Source organism: Carassius gibelio, chromosome A6, assembly GCF_023724105.1.
Source record: "Carassius gibelio isolate Cgi1373 ecotype wild population from Czech Republic chromosome A6, carGib1.2-hapl.c, whole genome shotgun sequence".
In the NCBI taxonomy this organism is placed as follows: Eukaryota; Metazoa; Chordata; class Actinopteri; order Cypriniformes; family Cyprinidae; genus Carassius; species Carassius gibelio.
In genome coordinates this window covers 27,381,379-27,402,729 of record NC_068376.1, presented here as the reverse complement: position 1 = coordinate 27,402,729, position 21,351 = coordinate 27,381,379, and the positions used below count along the sequence as shown (strand labels likewise).

At 38.3% G+C, this 21,351-nt stretch overlaps 1 protein-coding gene across 2 annotated transcripts in view; it reads left to right on the top strand.

Moving 5' to 3' along the window:
- Positions 1-5,800: 5,800 nt before the first annotated feature.
- The window catches only part of LOC128015937 (guanine nucleotide-binding protein G(s) subunit alpha), a 36,033-nt gene continuing 20,482 nt past the window's right edge, over positions 5,801-21,351 (top strand). The window contains exons 1-2 of one of the 2 annotated variants that reach the window (XM_052600192.1): positions 5,801-6,253; positions 18,891-18,963. In XM_052600192.1, coding sequence (XP_052456152.1) covers positions 6,040-6,253; positions 18,891-18,963 — 287 coding nt within the window. In that variant the 5' untranslated portion in view covers positions 5,801-6,039. Of the gene's footprint in view, positions 6,254-15,493; positions 16,817-18,890; positions 18,964-21,351 lie in introns of those variants that run through there. The other variant, XM_052600193.1, reaches the window with a different exon arrangement.

Sequence of the window (21,351 nt, the reverse complement as noted above, 5' to 3'; positions counted from 1 at the left end):
GAAACACAGCGAGTTTGACGCATGCATTTCCTTCTATGTTTGCCGGGGTCTGTGCCCTCCACTGAAGAGTGCTGTTGGACTGCTAATGCACATCCAACCCTCTCACTGCAGTCCCCACGCTCTAACATTGACTGTCTCGCAGCACAAGCACTTCGAGCGTCACTGAACTGAGCTATTATTTGAGCGCCACAAGAGGCTGGCAAATATGGCCAGTTTATGACGGCTCACACAGCTGCCGCGTTCTCGCTAGCGGCGTGGCCTAATGTTTTCTTGTTGGATTAAATCCTGCCGTGAACACGCTTCAGGATTATATACAACGAAACGCAGCGAGTTTGACGCATGCGCTTTCCTTCTATGTTTGCCAGGGTCTGTGCCCTCCACTAGAGAGTGCTGTTGGACTGCTAATGCACATCCAACCCTTTCACTGCAGTCCCCACGCTCTAGCATTGACTGTCTCGCAGCAAAGGCACCTCGAGCATCATTGGATTGAGCTATCATTTGAGCGCCCCCTCAGACACTCTGCACAATCCAGCCTTCAGAGTCTGAGGGACGCCACGAGAGACTGGCGAATATGGCCAGTTATGACGGCTCACACAGCTGCCGCGTTCTCGCTAGCGGCGTGGCCTAATGTTATCTTGTTGGATTGAATCCTGCCGTGAACACGCTTCAGGATTATACACAACGAAACGCGGCGAGTTTGACGCTTGCGCTTTCCTTCTATGTTTGCCAGGGTCTGTGCCCTCCACTAGAGAGTGCTGTTGGACTGCTAATGCACATCCAACCCTCTCACTGCAGTCCCCACGCTCTAACATTGACTGTCTCGCAGCAAAGCCACCTCGAGCATCATTGGATTGAGCTATCATTTGAGCGCCCCCTCAGACACTCTGCACAATCCAGCCTTCAGAGTTTGAGGGACGGCACAAAAGGCTGGCAGAGATGGCCAGTTTATGACTGCTCATACAGCCGCCACGTTCTCGCAATGGCGACGTGGCCCGATTTTTATCTTGGTGAATTTAATCCTGCCGTGGATACGCTTCAGGATTATACACAACGAAACGCAGCAAGTTTACGCATGCGCTTTACTTCATGTTCGCCAGGGACTGTGCCCTCCACTAGAGAGTGCTGTTGGACCGCTAATGCGCATCCAACACTCTCACTGCAGTCCCTACGCTCTAACATTGACTGTCTCGCAGCAAACAGCGCTTCGAGCAGCATTGGATCGGGCTGTAACGCCAGGCGTAAATAATAAATAATAATCCCTCAGACACTGCGCAATCCAGCTTTCAGATCTTGAGGGGCGATTCAAGGGTCTTACACAGACGACCCGTTTATGACGGCTCGCACAGCCGCCGTTTTAGTTAGCGGTAGAGCCTGATGTTCAATTCGTTGGTCTAATTCCTGCCGTGGACACGCTCAGGAATATACACAACGGGACGCAATAGCTCTTATGCATACACTTTCCCTGTGCACGAATGCCGCAGGCTTTTCCGTGCACGGACATTATGTGTATGACAGCGTTGCAGAAAGCGGAAATTTGAGACTGCTAGTATCGTTTTGGGTCGCGTGGAACGCTTGCCCGGCATTTCTCAATGGGTGTTATGCACAACTGTCACGGATACACCAATTCGTTTTTTAGAGGCCCGCCTCTTTCCGCTGAATTCTTTCCACGGTGGTAGACTGATGGTAATAGCAGTGTTGTGACAGGAGATGTCAACTCTGCTGAGCAAAGGGGCTATAGAAGTCGTAGACCCCGTACTTCTCAATGCATGGATGTAGCTCTGGCCCCGTTGCGGCTCCAGGGCGTCCGTCTGTTAACCACTTGGACGATTGGCAGCGGCATTCCCCGTAATTTGTCTGGGGTTACTTCACATGCGCCCTTTTCAGTGGAAAAGTGGGCGGAAAGACGAAATATTTCACCCCGTTGTCTTCCGCATCCGACGATTTCGGTGACACGGAGTTGTGTGATGTCATTAAAGCTATGGATGCCAACCGAGTTTCTCCTACCGGGGTTCGGCTGGGGATTTGAGCTTTCCCAGAGACCGTCACGACGGATGCGTCTTTGACCGGTTGGGGAGCTGTTTGTCAAGGGCTACCAGCCCATGGAGTGTGGACAGCTGCACAACGCAGTTGGTATATAAACCGGTTGGAATTACTGGCAGTTTTCTGGCTCTCCAGTAATTCGCGAATCTGCTGATCGGCCGTCTTGTGCTGCTCAGATCAGACAACACAGCGTTTGTCTCATACATGAATCATTAGGAAGGATTACGCTCTCGCCCCCTGTGCAGGCTGGCGAGACATGTTCTTCTCTGGTCTCAGAGAAAATTTCTGTCGATCCGAGTTGTTCATGTCCCCGGACGTTTGAACTTCGGAGCAGATATGCTATCCAGACGGGCTCTGGAACAGGGAGAATGGAGATTACACCTCCAGACGGTGAATCTTTTATGGCGGATATTCGGCAAGCGAAAGTGGATTTATTCGCGTCAAACATGACTACGCATTGCCCGCTATGGTTCTCCCTATGCCCCCCATCGCCCCTGGGCGTGGATGCATTAGCTCACAGCTGGCCCACGACCAGTCTGTATGCTTTTCCTCCGATTCGTTTGATCCCAGCGGTATTATGCAGAATACGGTGGGACAGAGTGGACCAGCTGCTGCTGGTGGCTCCGCGATGGCACACGCAGCCGTGGTTTGCGGATCTGATCAGTCTGCTAGCGGGCTCTCCTTGGAGATTCCCCTCAGACAGGATTTATTATCACAAGCACAGGGGCTGATTTGGCACCCGAGGCCGGATCTGTGGAAACTGTGGGCGTGGCCACTGAGCGGAGTGCATTAGTATGTCCCAGTCTTTCTGTTGAAACCACTGAGACTATATTGAATTCTAGAGCAGCTTCTACGAGACGCTTATATGCTTTCAAGTGGAGACTGATTACAGCCTGGTGTGGCAATCGTAATGTGGATCCAGTTTACTGCCCAGTGGCTTCAGTGCTGGAGTTCCTCCAGGATTGTTTTTCGGATGGCGTAACACCAGCCACTTTTAGGTTTACGTGGCAGCCATTTCAGCTTACCACGAATACATAGGCGGTGCCTCTATGAGGCGTCATCCACTAGTTTCTCGTTTCGTACAGCGTGCGCGACGGCTGAGGCCTTTCCGCCCTGTGCGAGTTCCTTCATGGGGTTTATCCATTGTGTTGCTAGGTTTATCAGGGCATCCGTTTGAGCCCTTGGAGACCGTATCGGATAAATTCTTGACACTGAAGACACTTCTTCTCATGGCTTTATCCTCCCTCAAGAGAGTTGGGGATTTACAGGCTCTTTCTGTTTCACCCTCATGCATGGAATTTGCACCGGGCTCTGTGAAGGTGCTGCTGCGGCCCAGGCCTAACTATGTTCCTAAGGTCGCATCTAACCTCTTTCGCTTTCAGCAAGTGTTCCTGGAAGCTTTTTCACCTGCTGAGGCTGGATCAGAAGATCTAAGTCTTTGCCCTGTGAGAGCTTTAAAGACTTATGTGGATCGTACAGCCCCTTGGCGTGAATCTGACCAGCTGTTTGTCTGTCTTGGACATAAAAGTAAGGGCCATGCGGTTCCAAAACAGCGCATGTCCCATTGGCTGGTGGAGGCAATTTCTTTGGCCTATGAGGCGCGCGGACTCGCTTCGCCCTTAGGAATTAAGGCTCATTCCACTTGAGCTGTGGCTTCTTCTCAAGCTTTTCTCAGTGGATCTTCTATGGATGATATCTGTGCTGCGGCAGGATGGTCCTCACCGAGCATTTTTATCAAGTCCTACAGTCTGGATGTGAGGATGGCTCCTGGCTCCCGGGTTCTCTCCGCTTGAGCAGATGCTTCCTCGGATCTCAGTTATCAGGTACGTCAGGCATTTTGGTATATCGTTCCCATACGTGGTGACGTCACCGCAGCATCGAAGTGACCTATGATAGGGAACATCTCGGTTACGTATGTAACCTTGGTTCCCTGAATAGGGAACGAGATGCTGCGGTTCTGGCCGTTCCGTACCTTGATAACTTCTTCATCTTCAGTCATGAAATCTGAGCGAAATGGCGCGCTGCACCCAGGTATATCATGCGTGCGCATGCGTAGGGTGGTGCTATGCGCCATTTGGCCAATAGGATTGGCGGGATGGTATAGGGCTTCAGACATTCGTCACACCGGAGGTGTTCCCATACGTGGTGACGTCACCGCAGCATCTCGTTCCCTATTCAGGGAACCAAGGTTACATACATAACCGAGATGTTTTCATAAGAACTGTTTGTTATTTTATTCCTACATTTTAAAATGGACTAAATCATTCATCTTCCTGTCATTTATTAAGGTGATTCTTGACTATCAAGATCCCAAACAACCATGAATAATTTAAGTTAAGATAAACCACAAGTACAGAGCGATTCAAAAGACCAGAAGTGTAGGGAATGTTTGAAGTGGCGGTACTCTTGTTGATAATGTCAATGCATGAGGCATGCTGTAGCACAGATTAAGAACAGAAGGCATGCTATTGTGTGGGTTATTCAACCTTCCAAGAAACAGGGGGAGTGCTCGTAAATTTAGCAAAGTGCTGCGCTTTTTGTATAAACTGTGTCAGATCTGTATTTACAATGAGGGCTTTCATGATTTCAGGTCATTTTATTAGGGAAAATTAAACAGAAAGAGCAACAAGAGAGGGAATGAGAAAAAGCACAAGAAGATAATATGCAACATATTTAAACCTCTTTGATTCATATCAGGACACTAGAAAATGTTCAGAATTTTTTTTACTTTTTATCCTGTCATACCCACATGTACCCTATACGTGATATAGCTAATAAATACATAAGATTTTTAGATTTTTTTTTTTCTCACATAAGTGGTACATTTTTTTAATGCAAAGAGATGCGAGGTCAAATCCTGACCTATATTTGATTATAATAATTTAAAAAGTAAAACAAACAAACAAAAAATATAGAAATATTAATGTGAGCATGTGCACTCAAGTCTGAATGAATATGATCTTACTGGTACACTGCAATATAGTTACAAATAATGTGCAGCTGTCAAGTCTGTCATGAATTTATATGTTGATGTACAATAACGCCACCTACAGGATATTATTATTGGCAACTGTTATATTTTGTGCACCTTGTACCCCCAAAAGCTAGAATGTCTAATAAGTCTCAGTGTGTGAGCTTTAGGTACAAATAAATAAAAATAATAAATAAAGTCTATAAACACGTATACAATAATAAAACACTTACACTGCAAAACAATATCAAATAAAATAGGTTTGAACATAAAACAGAATAAAATAAATCTAAAAAATGTACATCATATAATAAAACTATAATTAGATAAAAATAATATTTGGTTAATAAAACAAAAATTGTGCTACTTTTTCCATATAACGTCACTGAGTGACCTTTTTTATTCAATGAACAACAACATTATACAACTCACTGTGAATAACAACCAAGATAAAATTACCGCCAGAGGGAATGATGGAAATAAACACATAATTTCGCTCAGTAAGTGTGTTTTAGATGAGTACATTTATTTATTAGAAGAAATATGCGTTCTTGTATATATGGAATGTTACTAAAATTATGACAAGATAAACTAAATTAAATTGTTTTTCATCTCCCTTAAGATAATTTGTGGAAGCCACAAATATTTGAACAACGTCACGGAGTGAAGTGACCTCCCCCTGCTGCTCGTGAAAATTTAACGCGTGCAAAAGTTACGGCGCAGAGCTGATCTCAGGTCAGTCCGCGAGATCGCGCGAAAATAACAAACAGTGAACCAGTACGTTATGCGTATCAGGTCAAAGTTCACTCTTGTCCACTCGTGAATATCATATAAACTGAGGGAAAAGCCGATGAGGCTAACTGACAGCTTTGGAGAGCCTGAGTGATAAGGCTGTAAGGGATAGCTAGCCTTCTCTCCACCTGACCTGGATAACCATCATCATCATCATCATCCTCATGGTGCTCTTATCCTACAAGACTTTTCCATTCCAATGCTAAACATCTCAAGGATCGCTCCCAGCTCTGGCCATGGGGATGTGTCACAGCTTCAGATCGAGGTTATCACATTCGGCGATCTCATACACCGGCGGACGGACCGGAGTGAGTCCCGGGATCGATGTGGAGTCCTGTCAGGAGGAGTGCGCGCGGGTCAAAGCGAGTAAAAAACGGAGTCGAAAAATTGACAAGGACCTGCAAGCGGAGAAGAGAGAGTACAAGCAAACGCACAGGCTGCTGTTGTTGGGTAAGAGCTGCGTTTCTAGGATGGTGCCGCTACTTTATCTGCTGTCAAAGTTAACGAGAGCAGCCAAATGTCGAAGCATCCGATGGAAAGTTTGCGACTGGCCCTTTAAAACAGGTTGTCATTGTAACCATCGTTTCCACCTAAATACTGTGGTCATTCTTTTTTTAATCATTAGAAGTGATAATGGCGTGGTTTTAATGAGTTTAAAATAAAATTAGCTTAAACAAGTTTGAAATGCATTAAAGTTGTTTAAAACGGCAGGTTTGGCCTGTATCACTACAGAAGTCTTGACCTTCTCAACTGTATATACAATGAAAGTCATATGACGATGTAGTATCTGTTAAATACATACAAAAAAGAGTAAAAACGTAATTTACCATACTTAAGTATTAATCTTTACTCAGGTACTATTGAAATGGAATACTTTTTACTTAATTACATTAAGTAATCCATTGATTATTAAATTATATTTTTTACTAGTTCTTCATTTACTCCTAAAAAAAAAAAATACATATTTTAGAGGTCATTGTGACTAAAAAGACCATTTTGGGGTTTTGTGTTAAATGCAACCATATAAGAATTACAATAACATGATAAAATGCGTGAAGTGAAAAGTGAAGCTTTTATATTTTTATTCAAGCACTTGCATTGATTCTTTAAATATGTAATTCCCTAATTGCTTTATGAATAGTTTCTTGCTTTCCCGCTCCTTCTGTGCTCATGTATTTTTTTTTATAACAAGATTTATTTCATGGGAAAATGCACCCCAGTGTTCCTTTGCTTTTTCTTTCCTTAATCTTTCCTATTTAGTACTTGTTCTAATCTAAACAAAGTCTGAAAGTTTGTATTATGAGCACTTCCTGTGTTTATTTGCCTCTATGATTTATCACTTGTTGTATTCCTCAGATATAAGTCATTTTGGATAAAAGCTTCTGCTAAATGGAAAAATGTAAATGTAGATAGTATGCCATTTTCAGTGGATTTTAGAAGCTGCATCCATGCATTAGAAAAGGAATTGATAGTGTTGTCTGTCTGGTTATTTTGGTGGAACTATGGTCATCATGTTTTTGGTCGGCCACCGAAAACACATTAATTGACGTCTATTCTGAATATGCCCCCTAAAATGTCTATAGTGTAAAAAGAGTGTTTAAAGTAATTTTGAGTTTCATACGGACTGGGCTCTTTAACTCAGATTAAACCTGCTTTCTCTGATTGTCATAACAATGAAAACATCTGGTCAAGATCTAATCTGGAAAACCTGTCCTACTTGTTTTTTTTTGTTTTTTTTTGGTTTGTTAGTTTTTTTTTTTTTGTCTAGCCAAGAATGAAATTATAATTCAGACATTTTTGCAGAACATAAATCTAAACATTCTGCTGATTCTGTGCTAATATTGTACAAAAGTGAAATTAATCTATTTTCTTAAGACTTGCTATTCTTGTTGCATGTTTTATAATTTTTTCCCCTTCCGCCCACTGCACGTCGTGTGGTTCAACTTCCTCTTTGGATAAAAAACAAAACAAGTTCTGCTGATTATTCTCTGTAAAACAAGATGAGATGTACACTCTTAAGAAAAAATGGTTCTAAACAGTACCAGAAAGGGTTCTTCGGCTTGTAACAATAGCAGAACCCTTTTTAGTGCTAAATAGAACTTTTTTCATAGTGTTCCATATAGAGCCATGCTTTTAAAATGCCATATAGAACCCAAATGCTGTTATAAATAACCTTTTTAATGATAGTTTTTCATTAATATATTAATATTAGTATTATTTGTATGTATTATTTATTAAGAGTGTTTTTTTCTCCTCTATCTGCCTGGTCTTATAATATATTGAAGTATCTATTAGGGTTTTACATAAAATCAACAACAACAATGTGTCAATTAGGTACTTACATTTTTTTTTAATGACGTGAAATTGTAGCAAAAATTATGGTATTTTAACAACAGTAATTAAAAGAATACATAAATTAATGGCAGTGGATATTGAACATAAATTAATGCTTAAAGTAAAACAAAATAGAACATAAAATAGTGTATTGAAGACCAAGCTCCAGTGAAATATCTTCACAATCTTCTAAGATGCCTTTAAGTTAATCATTATCTGTATTTTGGAGTGATTGAATGGCAGTTTCTCTCTGCAGATGATGAGGTTGTATGATGTGACAGCATCTGAAATGCACAATTGAGTTTAGATATACAGATTGTCTCCTTTTGTTTGTTTATGTGAAAATATTGTTTATGAAGTCCAAAAGTAGTACAGTACAGTATGTGTGCACTTCAAGGGATAGTTCACACAAAAATGAAAATGATGTCATTAATAACTTACCCTCATGTTGTTCCAAACCCGTGAGATCTCCGTTCATCTTCAGAACACAGTTTAAGATATTTTAGATTTAGTCCGAGAGCTCTCAGTCCCTCCATTGAAAATGAATGTACAGTATACTGAACGAGTCAGTCTATTGTTCATTATCTGGCTCGGCTCGGTGTTCATCTTCAGTTCTCTCCTCACAGCAGTTCAGTCAGTGTACTGTTTGAGGAAATGAATTACTCCGGGATATTGGTTTGTTTGAACTCAGAGGGAGTGTCAGCCACATTAAAAAAGTTAACATCTTAAGTCATTTTTTGAATTAATGCGTATTGGAGACATGAACCATTTAAAACGATTCCGTTCGATTTGGTGAACTGGTTCAAACAGATCCGGTTACATCGAATGATTCGTTCACGAACCGGATATCACAAACTGCTTTGTTTTGAACTCTCTCACAACAGACACGGAAGAGAAGACAATGCTGAATAAAGTCGTAGTTTTTACTATTTTTGGAGCAAAATATTTTTGTATTTTCGTATTTGTTTTTCGATGTTTCAAAAAATTCTAACTGACCCTCTGATGTCACATGGACTACCCTGATGATGTTTTTCTTACCTTTCTGGACATGGACAGTATACCGTACACACAGTTTCAATGGAGGGACTGAGAGCTCTCGGACTAAATCTAAAATATCTTAAACTTTGTTTGTTGAACAGAGGTCTTATGGGTTTGGAACGACATGAGGGTGAGTTATTAATGACATAATTTTAATTTTTCGGTGAACTAACCCTTTAAGAAGAGGAGAGTATCTGAACAGAGCTGGTCACATTTACATGTCCTCTTTAACTAAAAAGAGAAAAGACATAGGAAACCAATTAGCATTTGAAAGTTACAATTTATTGACATTTTAAGAAAAAATTATTTACCTATTGAGATTGTGTTGACAGTCGGTGTAGTTGTATGGCTGAGCTCCAGAAAATCAGTAATGAGGCATCCTAAAGTGTAGCCTCTGTTAAGGTTTTACATTAAAACAATAACAACAGCAGCATGTTGTGTGAATTATGTATGTTTTTATTGACATGCAATAGTGTCAGTGCTCTTAACAACAGGTATTAACTGAATACATCAATGAATGACAATTGACATTGAACATGAATGAATACATCAATTAGTAAAACACACACACAAAAAAAAATGATGTGATGAACACCAAGTTTGAGTAAAACAAGCACAATCCAATCAATATGATGCCTTTAAGTCCATAGTATGTGAGCCCTTCACAATCTTGTGGGATAGTATTAATTATAAAAAAAAAATTTGTTACTGGGTGATATTATATATAATAACTTTATTACAGGCTCTAGACCCAACAACATAACAGAAGGAATAGATACATAAACACATAAAAACATACTTTGATTCATAAGAGTCTTAACAGCCTCACCCATACCAATGTTTCCACAAATATGATTGATATCTAACCGAGCTGTACCTAGGCCTTGTGAGCATCATTATAATACAGTTTTGAGACTCATCAAGTCGGGACATAAACTTAAACATTAGGTTCCTCAAGAGAGCCTGTAAAATGCTTAGCCCTGAGTCGCAAAATAGCTTACTTGCACTGCTACTTTTCTAGCAGTATCCTCAGGCATTCATTATATGCTACCTGAAGTTTGCGCATGGTCTCCTTTTTGTAGTTGACCCACAATGGGGCTACATACATCGGGGTGCAGTATGCACGAATCAATCTCACTTTCACATCATCAGAATAGTGATGTTATGTTTGCTTGAACATGCAACATTCGTCTCTGCCTATACATATCTGCATCATCTTCCAACCGGTCAGTGATGATGTGCCCAAGATATTTCGTACAGTAAGATACACAGAGGGATTGCCCTGACAGGTAAAACATTGGAAAATGCAGCTTCTGATCCTCCTTGGTCCTACATATCAATACAACACTATTTTGTGCATTGTACTTTACTTCAAACTCAACCCCATACTCAGAGCATATATCTAACAGCTGCTGGAACCCAACAGTGCTGGGGGACATAATAACCAAATCATCTGCATTCATCATATGGTTTAACAAAGTGTTCCCTCTCAGACAACATGTCTTACACTTCCCCAACTGTTTCGACAGGCTGGCCATGTATAGGTTGAACAGGGCTGGAGACAGAAGTCCCCCCTGCATATTATACATATACCCAAATAATAATAAAAATAAAAAAATCTAACAATATGAATTATAAAATAAATGTCTCTTTTACTTACTTTTTGTAGAAGAGAAGTTTCCACAGCTTAGCAGAGCGGCACACACCCATATGTGACCAAAAACTAAAAATAAAGAGATGTTTGTTTGGAAACCAGTTACAATTTTAAAATTCAATTTGTATTTAAATTTAAGAATGAAATTATTTACCTGTTGAGAGTTTGTCCAGAAAATCGGTAATGAAATACTTTGACAGTTACAGATTTGAAAAACAAAAGGGAGGGAACAAAGAACCATTTCAGCATAAAAGGGTTCTTCAGAATGCTATGGTTCTAAATGAAGCCATTATTGCATGTAAAGAATTTTAAAGAAGCATCTTTTTTTAAAGTGTAATGTATAAATGCCCATTGGTCTGAAATACATATTTCTCTATTAAATGGTTCTATGAATCCTAAGAAAATTCTAAAACAAATGCCTTATTTTTTCTCTCTCAAACTTAAAGAATTTTTGGACTTCATCATTTTGCCTTTCTTGGAGGTGTAAACACCGTTAGGGCAGTCATGGTTTGATAAAGTAGTAGTACACAAGGCCTCATATGCTGCTACCTTTATGAGAGCTCTTCTTCTTTTTATTAACAAGTTACACAAGAAAAGGAGGGCAGCCGACACCACAAACGAAGAAACTATTAAGCTCTGTGACCAAAATACTCTAGTCATGTGGGTGCTCGGTTCAAAACAGATGACACACACATACAAAGCTGATTGTTACAACCTTAGAATGAAGGAAAACGATCTCTGCGTGTTTTAAGGGGCTCAGTCCGGTAGTGTTTGTGTGTGTTCGTCTAAAAAGTAAATATGAAGTGTGAAGCTTTTGGGCTTTAATAACAATTTTTCATTTTAATGCAGAATCAACCTCCGTGAAAATGTTTGTGGCTTAACTTTGTCTCTTTTGATGTGTCCACTTTTGTTGTGGCTGGATCTCACTGCTCACAGCTGCAAGCTCACAAGTGTATGTCTTATTTTATGTTAACTGCATGCTGTTATTGCTCACTTAAATAGATTCACATCCTCTCATGAAGGATGAAATATTGCATGAAATCAGATGAATGGACTCATAAGGAGTCCACTGTTGATCATGCAACTTTATGCAGGACATGAAAAAAAACATCTGACATATTCTGCATCCAGTTTTAACAGAATAAGTGGATGTTGACCTCTGGTTACACACAACTAAATTAAGCCAATTGGTCTATAATGCATGCCGAAACTTTATCATGTTGATTGTCACTGATAACGATAGATTTTTTTGACGAAGACATGCAGTTATATAACATTAGACAAGGAGAAGGCAACTAATTCCTGTAATTACTTTTTTTGTTTAAGGGGACTCTCTTATGTAAAGTGACATAACACAAATGGGTCCTGGATTAAAGATTGGACTGTATTAAACCTCATTGTGTAACAGTGCTATAGGCTACATCTTATTGTCAGGTGAAAAAACATTCAAAGAGGGATCTAACTCATCTACATTAAGGGTAAGGATATCACAGAGACTTATGGGAAACACCTTACAAACACTTTCATACTTTCTTTAAATGGATTAAAAACTTGTTAAATATTAAATGAATAAGACAAACTTTTTTTTCTTCTATTTTTTCAGCAAACTACAAACCTTATCTCTTTTTTGTACATCCATCTCATCTTTCTGTCCCATTCCATTTTGTGATTATTCATCATGCAAACTCAAAATAGAACAACATATTTACAAGAAAAGTAGGAAAATACATGATGCAAAATTAATGTTTGCAAATAAAACAAGAATACTTCACAAAACAATTAACTAATAGCCTAATTACTTATGGCAAATAGAAAAAACTTTATCTGTTGGATCCAGAGTCTGTTTGGTCACAGAAATATTGGTTGATATATTGAACTATGACTCCTTAATATGTGGTAAAAAAAAACAGTGTTATGGATAATAAACGTAAAATGGAAAATGGAAATAAAGGAAACAGTATCCAAGAATAAGAAAAGGAAAAAGCAAAGGAAGAGACTTTGTGAGAACAAAAAAAAAAAAACGTTTTCCACAAACAACTTTGAGATGTAATTATTATTATTAAGAGTATGTGTCATATGTAATTGATATTTTGTTTTGTACTCTCTCAAACTTCTGCTTTTAGCTCAGAATGTGAGACTGTGTATATACTTACTGTCCTGAGCATTCTGATGATCCTCATTTAGAACTGTTGCATACAGCGTTCCAGACACAAATGGCCTACAGTTCCACAAAAAAAAAAAAAAAAAAAAAAAAGTCTGCTGGAGTTCATTATTAGAGAAATGCTGCCACCTTCTGGTGATAGATCATAGTGTAGTGTACTCAAACATAAGAGTCATCTCAACTTACACACATTATCCATGCATGAATAACTTTGATAACTTTTGTTTTGTCTCAAAATGGAATTTAGTTGTATATGTGTATATGGATGTGACCACTGAAGAACTTTGAGTATGGTGACTTGTTAACTTTGTATTGATTAGTTCAGCCTTAAATTTTTAACACACCCTCCCTGTAAAAGCATACTTCACCTCGTTTCCAAATGAGTCTGTCTAGTCTCGGCCCCCGAATGACAAACAAAGATTATGGGATCAAAAATAGACCACAGGGTGTCAAAAAATAGCTCAATGAAACTTCATTTTCCTATTCGGTCACTGTCATACAATAGTTTATCTCTCATGTGTTGACATCACATTGATTTTAGTCTGATCTCTTATAATACAACTATGTTTCTGGATTCTTTGGTTTACTCGGTGACTATCAGAATGCCACTATTTTAAGCCTTTGTTTGGAGCAATACAAATAAATAATATATGACAAAAATCAAAGACTATTCACACCAACCGATGCATGGGATGTATTAAAAACAGATTATAAAGTACAAGTTAAGTTTATTGCCAAATGTAAGTCAGTATAAATTTTCTTTCTAGCATGTGTGATGAATGTAATGTACAGTACTCATATGTTTGCACTGAACAACTAATATTTTGAGTATATGCTAAAATACCTTTGTAGAAAACATAGCTATTTTATTTAGTTTAACTTTAAGGCTGATGATACATGGGGCAACTTACTGAGCGATGTTGCAGTGCGATGCAGGGGAGACACAGGGCCCATGACAGATCAAATTATCCAGATAGAGATTTGTTGCCCATTCTCAATGAGAAAGTGCCCATGCAACATTACTCAAAAAAGATGCCCCATGTATCATCACCTTAAATTCAGATAGCGTTTTAAACGTCAAAGAAGTCTTTGGCATCCTGTTTAGTCTAATGAATGTAGTAATTAATTGCCAGAATAGAAGATATATGCTGGTGAAATAGATTGTTATTAAGTGTTTCTGATTTATTATGGTACATGTTATACATCACAAAGAGTATATGAAATTACATGTCTGTGGAGATTCTCAGCAGGCAGATCAGAATGTATAGTACTTTTTAAAGCTAAACGTACATGAAAAAAAGTTGCAGAAGGACATGATAGAATATAAACATTGTTGTAGGAAGCCTTAAATTATTGTAATAATAAGAAGCACTTTTAACCACTTTATTGGCAAGACATTCTGTGACATGGCTTTGTAACGCATGGTTTTACTTTTGTTTGCCTCGGTTGAATGTTGTTACTTTTGATATATTAAAAAGTGACTTGTTCTCCTATTTGCAATTATGTTTATGTACACTGCAATTATTAATAACTCTCACAAATTTGTCAGATTATTAATACAATTGTTGTTACATAGATTTGATAAGGGGTAGTTTTAATTAACATCCACATAGACTATAGGAGGCCCTCAGTATTAAATACATCAACAGAATACGAACACTTAAATACAAACATTCTTTTAGTAATTTACTAAACATTTACTAATTAAAGTTATTTTTTAAATACTTGAATCATAACTTGTATTGCATTCACTGTGCTACATGGGAATTTCATATTTACATAACATTTCAGATACACAACAGATATGACCAATCAAAAGTAATTTAAATAATATTCTTACAAAAGATGTGCTTAAATATATTTTATTTGTCTGACTTTTTTTTTATAACTATATATATATATATATATATATATATATATATATATATATATATATATTAAATACCACTGACTACAATAATCATTTAAAAATTATGTGTATGTTTTAGAACACGTTCAGTAATTGCTCTGCGATTCATAAATGTCTTCATTCTCTAAAAAAGAACCGAGTCTTTCGTTCGGGAATCAGACTGCACTAGTCGCGCTGTATGTTGGTGATTCTTTACAAAGAACCGACTCAAAAGAGCCATCCGTTCGGGATTCAAACCACATTGGTGAGGAGTATTTAGTACAATGTTCCTTGTGCCTCTGATGCAAAATGTACGTTCAGAAACAATTAACTGATTAAAATAATTTAATTATTACTCAGATCTGGTATATGTTAACGTAAGCAGTTCTCGTCCCCCAATTCTATTTAAAATGAGCGTATTTTAATGTTTTCAGGTTGAAGCTTTGGTTTAGAGACTTACAAAAGGCTATTTCGCACTGCCCTTCATTTAACCAGCGATAACGGTCAATAGTCAAAGATGAATCGGAAGGAATCGCGAACTTTATCACGTATGAATCATGTCTTCAAAGAGGGCGCCTCGATCCGCAGAATCGCCGCTTGCTGACGTTTTCGGGCTGTCATGTGATTAGCAGGGTTCAATGAGAGCTGTTTGCCCCACCCATCTCTTCAACGCTGTCTATCTCAATGTAGAATTCACTGAGAAAAGGAAATAATCGCTAAAAATACACCCTCGAAAAGGATTCATTCGCCAGGATTGGGGATTCAACGCGCTCCGTCCGTAGGGAATCCATCGCTGTCGTTGTGGCATCGGATTTATCTTCACGTATCCAAATGCACATGATCTACCACCCGAATTCAACAAGGATACAAAACGTAGCCTGACAGCGGACTCGGACTGCGATAACCGGTAAAATATCGACGGAATCGGTCGCATTTGCATCTGCGGTAGAAAGAACCGTAAGGATCGCCACTCGCGTCAAAGCAAAGCCTACGGATGTGAGGAGAAATTCAAATTACGGTAACGGAGAAGACGGCGAAGGGCCTCGTTTGATTTGGACAAACCGAAAAAAAAGCCATCATTCACCATAAGCAAAACAGGAGGGAAAATAGCGTCAATCTGAGGGGAATTTTTCAGCACCTCCACCGTATTTTTCTCGCAGACAACGTCGTTTCGTGACGGAGTTAAAAGGTTCATGTCGGCCACGGCGCAGGGCGGAATGATCCACATGCCGTCATTTTGGTGGAAATATTTATTTTTTTAATTTGTAGCCACCCTTTCTGTCTCGTTCTGCCCGTGTCGTTGCATCGGCCAACGGAATCGACAGCAAGATACCGAAAAGAATCGCGTTTTGTGGAGCTATTCATGATTTTAATAGGAGTCGGTCGTTATTTCGGGAAACCGACCATGGATTCGCGACGGGAAATTTGCTAAATCTCCGTCGTGGGAAAGCCGAAATCATTCATGTAACGTCGAAGGCTTCGCTGAATGCACATACATACACAGAAATCTCATATTTGATAGCAGCAAGCGCTCGACGGGACTCGGCCGTCTGTAGGCCGGCCTAGTGTTTTCTCCACCAGCTCTTCTCAACAATACCAGTCACTCATAGCTTTCATATTTCCCCGTGCTCCCTTATCAGCTAAAGCCAGGGAAGTTATGTGCATACTAGTATAAATGTCCCGGTTTTCCATCAAAGTGTTCTGATCGGAGGCCAGTCAAGTCATTTGGATCATTTATTCACACGGTAGATACACTTCTAGCCCCCCCACCCCAAAACTTTTCTTGGGTTTTTGGGAAAATGGGTTGTTTGGGCAACAGTAAAACTGAGGACCAGCGAAATGAGGAGAAGGCCCAGCGAGAAGCTAACAAAAAGATAGAGAAACAGCTCCAGAAAGACAAACAGATCTACAGAGCAACTCATCGACTGCTCCTGTTAGGTAGGTTTATCTGAAAGCTGAGGTTCTGTCACTGCTGCGAATGCTTTCCTGCTGGATGCGGGTGCCGCCGTGACGTCATCGGGGCCTGTCACGCGTAGCGTTCTGTGTGAATTTGATTCATTTGTCCGAGTACATGATGTAGGTACACGCGTCTCGATTGGGCGTCCTGTGCCGTTGTAGTGGACACCTTAGGGCTTAGCTTGTGGAGGCCTGTGATGCTTCACCCATCACCGCTCAATCACTCCATTCATTCCCATCTGATTTATGGCGAATAGGTTTTGCATTATGTAAATATTTGAACTCCCATGATTTTATAATTCCTTCACAACTGTCTCCTGGAGATCCTATAAGTATACACTTAACACCTGCATGTGCTGACCCCTAAACACATCACGTGTTTCTTCAAGACGGTGTTTATGAGTTTAGGGTGGTTTCTGCATCTTGCTAAATGAGCAGTGTGCTTAATACCATACAAGTAAAAATTTCTGAATTAAGTTGTTTGGGAGATTAGATTAGTGCATCATTTTTAGTTTTTTTTTTTAAATGTATTTTATGTATTCAAGACCTTATAAGAGTTGTTTGCATTGTACTAGTTTTATGGTTTAGCATTCTGGGCATCCACATGACATATTTTTTTTAAGCTTTACATTTGAAACAGATTAGATGACATTTTTTTCATGCTTTAAATATTCATAGTTTAGATTAGCAATAGATTATGAATTAGCTAAACCGATTAACAGAAAATGTAATTTGCTTATTGTCCGTTCCTAAATCAACCGATTTTTCTTTGTAGTTTTTTGTGTGTGATTAAGTAAATAAGGTAAATATAAGGTTTATTTAAATTCAGCAATTTTGTATACATCTTGTTTGCTTTCATGAAACTCTAGTATGTCTTTATCAGCATAATATCAGCTCTTTTGATGGCATTGGTGTTATTGGCCATTAAAAAAATAATAATAATTGATTATCACCTTACTACCTTGAACTTGATCAAATCTGCAAGCCTTTTTGATTTCATGGATCTTGCGTAGCACAACATGAAGTCATTTTAACTGCTGTTTAATTTGATTTAGTCTCTGTTCAAGAGACTGGGTTAATTCTAATAAAACCCAGTTCTCTAACAGCCTATTTGTTCAGAACTACACACAGGCTAAAAGTGCCCTATTCTAAAAAATTGCAATGTATTCAACATAGCGAAGCACACTAAATCACAATGGCTGGCATTTAAGGGATATTTCTAGATACCCATGCTTCAAGAGTTATGTTTTAGGCATGTGTACCAGTGTAATTGGAACACAAGGATAAGTCCTGTATGCAAATAGGCCTATTTGACACAATTGGAGTCTGGTAACAGAATATGTCTTGTGATAAAGAGGTTCCCATCATACATCTGAACTGAGCGCCTGAATCTGAGGTGTTTTGGTGCTTGTGTAGTTTGTGCTTCACATCTGCAGGGGATGAGTTAACTCTCTTCTCATATTAAGAACTTAAAAACTCAGACAACTGTGCGCGGTTGACCAAAAATTGTAGAATCATTCAACTTTATCGATGTTTGACAGCTAAGGCTCTCAGAGACTTTAGGTGGTGTTTCTGGATATCTCCTTAATGTTTTTGTTTTGCATTTCACTATTTGATTTGAGTCATAGCCAACCAGTTCCTTTTTAGTTTAGCTTTACTTACAAGAGGATTGTATGGCGATATTGGAGTGAAATTGTTCGTAATTTAATGAAAAATCAGAATCAAAGAAGGAAGCCTCTTACTGAAATTGCAGAGTAGTCTTAATTCTGAAAATTATTTGTGTAGTAAAGGACAAAATTATTATATTTATATAAAAATGACTTTACGACTTTTATTTTGCATCTGTTGCAGGTTTGCAATGACAATATAATAATTCATACACATTTCTTTTAGCTTTAGGTTTTTTAGCATGACATTTCTGCTAGAGATGCATGTTTAATTTGTCATTAAAAAGAAATGCTACTGTAGAATTAAATGAATTATTCCTGTTGAATCAGGTGATATCTGACCTCTCACATCCCTTGTGATTTATATCTATCTTTTGCTTGTCTCTCAGGGGCTGGAGAATCGGGGAAAAGCACCATAGTCAAACAGATGCGCATATTACATGTCAATGGCTTCAATGCTGAGTAAGTATGGCTTTCACATCTGTGTACTTTTTTGACTTAAGTTAAAAGCAAACTAGATTTTTATTCTATATAGCCTACAGTCAAGTAGGAGAGATTTTAAACAAACCCTGTTTTCATTATCATGAGATTGTGTTGGCAGCATCGTTGTGTTGTAATGTTTTTCAGTGAAAATTGAGTTTGGGAGTATGTTGATATCCAAGTCATTGTGGTAAAGCTGACCTTTATGTCATTGATGCCTCTTCTTTAAGTAGTGAACATTTCAGAGTGTTATATTAATATCCTTAATCAGGGCTCAACGCTAAAGATTTTTTTCCCCTGGCCCAGTTCAGATTATTACTTGCCCTGCCAACATTTTCACTGGCCCTGCCACAAAAATTTTTAATTGCTGCCTTTATCGTAGTTATTGACCTATGTTATCTTGGATTCTAATAATTAAGCTTATATGAAACCAATATTTTAGATAACAATTCAATTTTACTTTTTACAATTTACAATTTCGATACAACTACAAAAAATACTAGCCTGACAAACATAAAGTTCAATCATTATTAAAGACAAGTGAACAGTTAGTAAATAAGAACAAATTACAAACAATAGCACAACTGAATAAATAGAATAAAGATACCAAAGAAATGATGCTTTAGGATTTTATGTTTGTACATAAACTGAATAGTCACATCTAAAATAACATTTCCATGTTCTTCACTGTGTTGCACCTTGATTTTTCATAGCCATTTTAAATTAGTGGTAACCACTTCATTTCAATAATGAATCGATCAACAACAACAACAACAAAAAAAGTATACATACACGTTTAGCATGTGCAATGTTTGATTGAAATTAGACTGTATATTTTCAAAATTTGAAGCAAAAAACAATACGGTCTGACTTTGGCCCTGTCCACACGAATGTAGGTATTTTCAAAACCACAACTTTTTCTATGCATTTTGGCCATCTGTCCACATGCAAACGCACCACCAGGTCACTGAAACCAAACATTTTTGAAAACTCCTGCCAGTGTGAAGATTTTCAAAAACTTTTGGCTTGTGATGTTGGAGCATGTGCTATTATCTCTGTCTGCCGGAAACTTTTTCAGGCGTCTGATTGGCCAACATGGCTTTACAGTTGATATTATATTGCCACTTGTTGGCTTGGCATGCTCTTCACAGTTCTTCATAGTAAACTTTTGCGTTTTCATGTGGATGGATTTTTTTTTTCTCGAAAATGGAAAGAAAAACTTTGGACATAGACTTTTGCTTTGAGAAATTATGCTACATAAAATACCTGCATGAAACAGAAACAGAAGATGGGCTGATTGAGATGCAGATTCTCTATCTGACAGCAGGTGGCGCTTATAGAAAAGCAGATTTTTCTTGGTTACTGTTGTTTGGTTACTGTTTCTTCCTATATTTTGCAGTTATCTTGCTCTGCCTGCTACAGTATTTTCTTCTCTTTCCATTCATCTTCAGCGAATCGTTAACGGCAGTTTACAGACTAGATATAATATTAACATATTTCCACATGAATGACATTCAAAAGAAAAATATTGCAATGCAGAGACAGTCTAAAATAAAAAAAAAAGTGGTAGATCAGTTAACCTATACTCCACAGTATAAATTAAATATAGATTAATCATTGTTAAAGCTAAAAATAACTCCCCAAGATGGGTATTTTTACATACATGTGTATGTATTTGTCTGGCCATTGGGCATTCCTTATTGTCGAGCCATGCTTTTTGTATTGTGACAGGACTTTTTATTAATGTAGCATGATCTTGCTCACTCAAAGTCCCATTATAATAAAAAGCTGACTTCCATTAAGTTTATTCAGTAAGCAGTATGTCAGTAAGTAGTATTTGCCATTATGAAATGAGCTGCTCTGAAACCAGTTTTGTGATTTAAGTTGCTATAATTTACTATACTTTATTACACGGCTTTGTGTAATATTTGATTCTGATTGGTCAATCGTGAAATTCCGAGGTATGTTATCGCTTGATAACAAACGGTAAAAACTAATAACACCAGCTCATCCGGGTAACTGAATATTGCGCTGTACTCTGGCTAGGAACTGTTTTTTTTCTTGGTGGAAGCTTTGCATTTGTTTAGCTAATAAAATATTAAAACTCGATTCAGAATTGTGTACAAATATTTAAATGTCATCCTGGTATTGTGGACTCGATGTCTTGTTTCATACAATAGTTTGCTACAATTGTTTTGTGCATTGTAATGGATTATAAGATAACTAACACACTGGTAAGATTTTAAAACATTTTCATCTTAAATCTTTTATCGCCATAATTATTTATGTGGTGAAATGTTGTGTAATAAGTGGTGTGACTGCACCATTTCCCTTAAACGTCTGTTTAGTTTGAATTTGACGCTTGCTTGC